Source organism: Populus euphratica, unplaced genomic scaffold (assembly GCF_000495115.2).
Source record: "Populus euphratica unplaced genomic scaffold, PopEup_1.0 scaffold142.1, whole genome shotgun sequence".
NCBI classification, from domain to species: domain Eukaryota; kingdom Viridiplantae; phylum Streptophyta; class Magnoliopsida; order Malpighiales; family Salicaceae; genus Populus; species Populus euphratica.
In genome coordinates this window covers 694,278-696,507 of record NW_011499936.1, presented here as the reverse complement: position 1 = coordinate 696,507, position 2,230 = coordinate 694,278, and the positions used below count along the sequence as shown (strand labels likewise).

At 39.8% G+C, this 2,230-nt stretch overlaps 1 protein-coding gene across 1 annotated transcript in view; it reads left to right on the top strand.

The window, feature by feature from the left end:
- Positions 1-616: 616 nt before the first annotated feature.
- LOC105136519 (probable LRR receptor-like serine/threonine-protein kinase At1g53440) overlaps positions 617-2,230 on the top strand; it is a 40,402-nt gene continuing 38,788 nt past the window's right edge. The window contains exon 1 of the mRNA XM_011041913.1: positions 617-732. Coding sequence (XP_011040215.1) covers positions 677-732 — 56 coding nt within the window. The 5' untranslated portion in view covers positions 617-676. The remainder of the gene's footprint in view (positions 733-2,230) is intronic.

Below are 2,230 nucleotides of genomic sequence, written 5' to 3'. Positions count from 1 at the left end.
ATGATCGGGTGTCCAGAGTGTCCCAATTTTGTCATCCTTTAAGGCAATTAAAATTCTCCACTTAGCAGTTCAGCACATGTAATTGGGCAAACATGTGTGATTTCTTCTTCTTCAGCTCCGTCGACCACCATGATGACCATCAAATGCCTTCTCATCGAGAAATCTCTCTTTAATAATTCATCACTTCCATTTCTGATCTTAATCTCAACTATCGGACCGTACCATTGCATCCGGAACGATCAAATTAGCTGAAAACAAGTCTGAAATCATCCAAATCGCACTTTAGACGGCTAAGATTTGATCAAAACAATTCTGGCCTGATAAACGGCCCAGATTCAATCTCAGAACCGATTGCTTGTAGACTTTGCCACACAAAATCCTGTCCCTCGGCTCGGCTCGGCTCCAACTCAGCTTGGAACGGCTTCGAATATGCAAAATCTAACCTTACAGATGTGTCCGGAATGACCAAAAATGTTAGAAACGACACTGAGATCACCCGAATCGGACTTCGGATGGCTCAGATTTAAACAATCAAACTTTGAGATCCCTCTGTATGTATCATCCAATCACAGTCTCTTCAGTATATCATGTAATATGAATTAAATTCTTGTTCCATTGCTGATACAAGTCTTGTTCTCTTATTCCTGTGGGTGTTTTCAGGTTTTTGTGGTATAATATGTTATCAGGTCAAATCCCTAAAGAATTGGGCAACCTCTCTATTCTCGAAATAATGTATAGAAACTCGCTCGCTCGCTCTTCCATTCTGCTTGAATTTCCGTTTAACTTATTTAGTTTGGTTTGGTTCTTTATCTCTTATTTAATTAGGGCCTTGGGCTTCAATGAACTCACTGGTCAGCTTCCACCAGAACTTGGAAGATTGAGATCTCTATATCAGTTGTAAGTTTCAAGAAGAAGAAGAATAATATCATACCACCTTGTAAAACCACGGAAGATAGAAAGAGGAGAAATAAAATAGAAAAAGCGTGGATTACAATCCTTTTGATTTGTTGTTGTAGAGAGCTGGACTCCAACAATTTGAGTGGAGTACTGCCGGAAAATTACGCCAACTTTACTTCGGATCAATTGGATTTGTTGTAAGTGCAACTCATCATATTCTTTCAGCCAACAATCTGTTTAATTATTGTTCCAAGGAAAAGCAACTAACTATGGCTGCAGTAGCGTAGCTGGGAACCGTTTGACCGGTCAAATACCAAGGTTCATTGCGAATTGGACTGCACTCGGTTACCTGTAAGAGATTACTTGTACTTTCTGCCCTGTAAGAAATTACATGTACTTTCTGTAATCATACACGTGAAAGTAAGAATATCATTCAATAATTTGTGCTTTTCTGTACCGAACGCAGGTCCCTCGCCGGGAATGATTTTGAAGGAGAGCTGCCTCTTGAACTTCTTTTTAACATGTCAAATCTCGAATACTTGTAAGTGTTCTATAATTTAAACAGGGTTGAAATAAATGCATGTTTTTATTCTGGATGGTTTTTCTTCCAGGTATGTTAGTGACGTAAGAAGCTCGGTCGGTTTCCCTTTCCCAAAATATGCAAACATGACGGGAATAAGATCCCTGTGAGTTTTTCCTTCCTTTGCTTTTCTTTAAAGCTCACACTCCAAAATCACATAAATAATTATCAAAATATATTAATCCCCAAAACACATACCAAAATATATTCTTGAAATTTCATGTGAAATAGATACGATTTTATCATATGCAAATTATAAAAAAAAAATTAATTCTTTTTGTTTTTTAACATTCAAAAAACATAAAAGAAAATACCCACAAACCACACTCCCAACCACACATTCTAAGTTTCCAAATGTAACAAAAATTAAAATTGCTTACAATAATTTAAATACACATTTCGAAATCTACAAATTACAAAATAGACTCAGGAACAGTGCTGGAAGCGGCTGAGAAAAACCAGGAAACAGGGGGGTGATCTGGAATGGCATCTGTGGTCGATTTTCAGTGAGGCAGAGGTGGCTGAGTGAAGGAGAGAGAGCTGGGTCTCGGTTTAGCAGACATGGGGGCGGCTGAAAGAGCAGAGGGGTGGTTTTATCGGTGGTTCTGGAGGACCTGGTTCGGGTCTGTGGAGGATGTTCTGTGAAGGCCGGTGATGGGGCAGTTGGGTCAGCTGTCAGAGATCGGGAAAGGAAGATGAGGAAGTGCAGTGAGCGGCCTTTGTGGTTGTGGGGGGGGGGTGGGAGGTTGATGG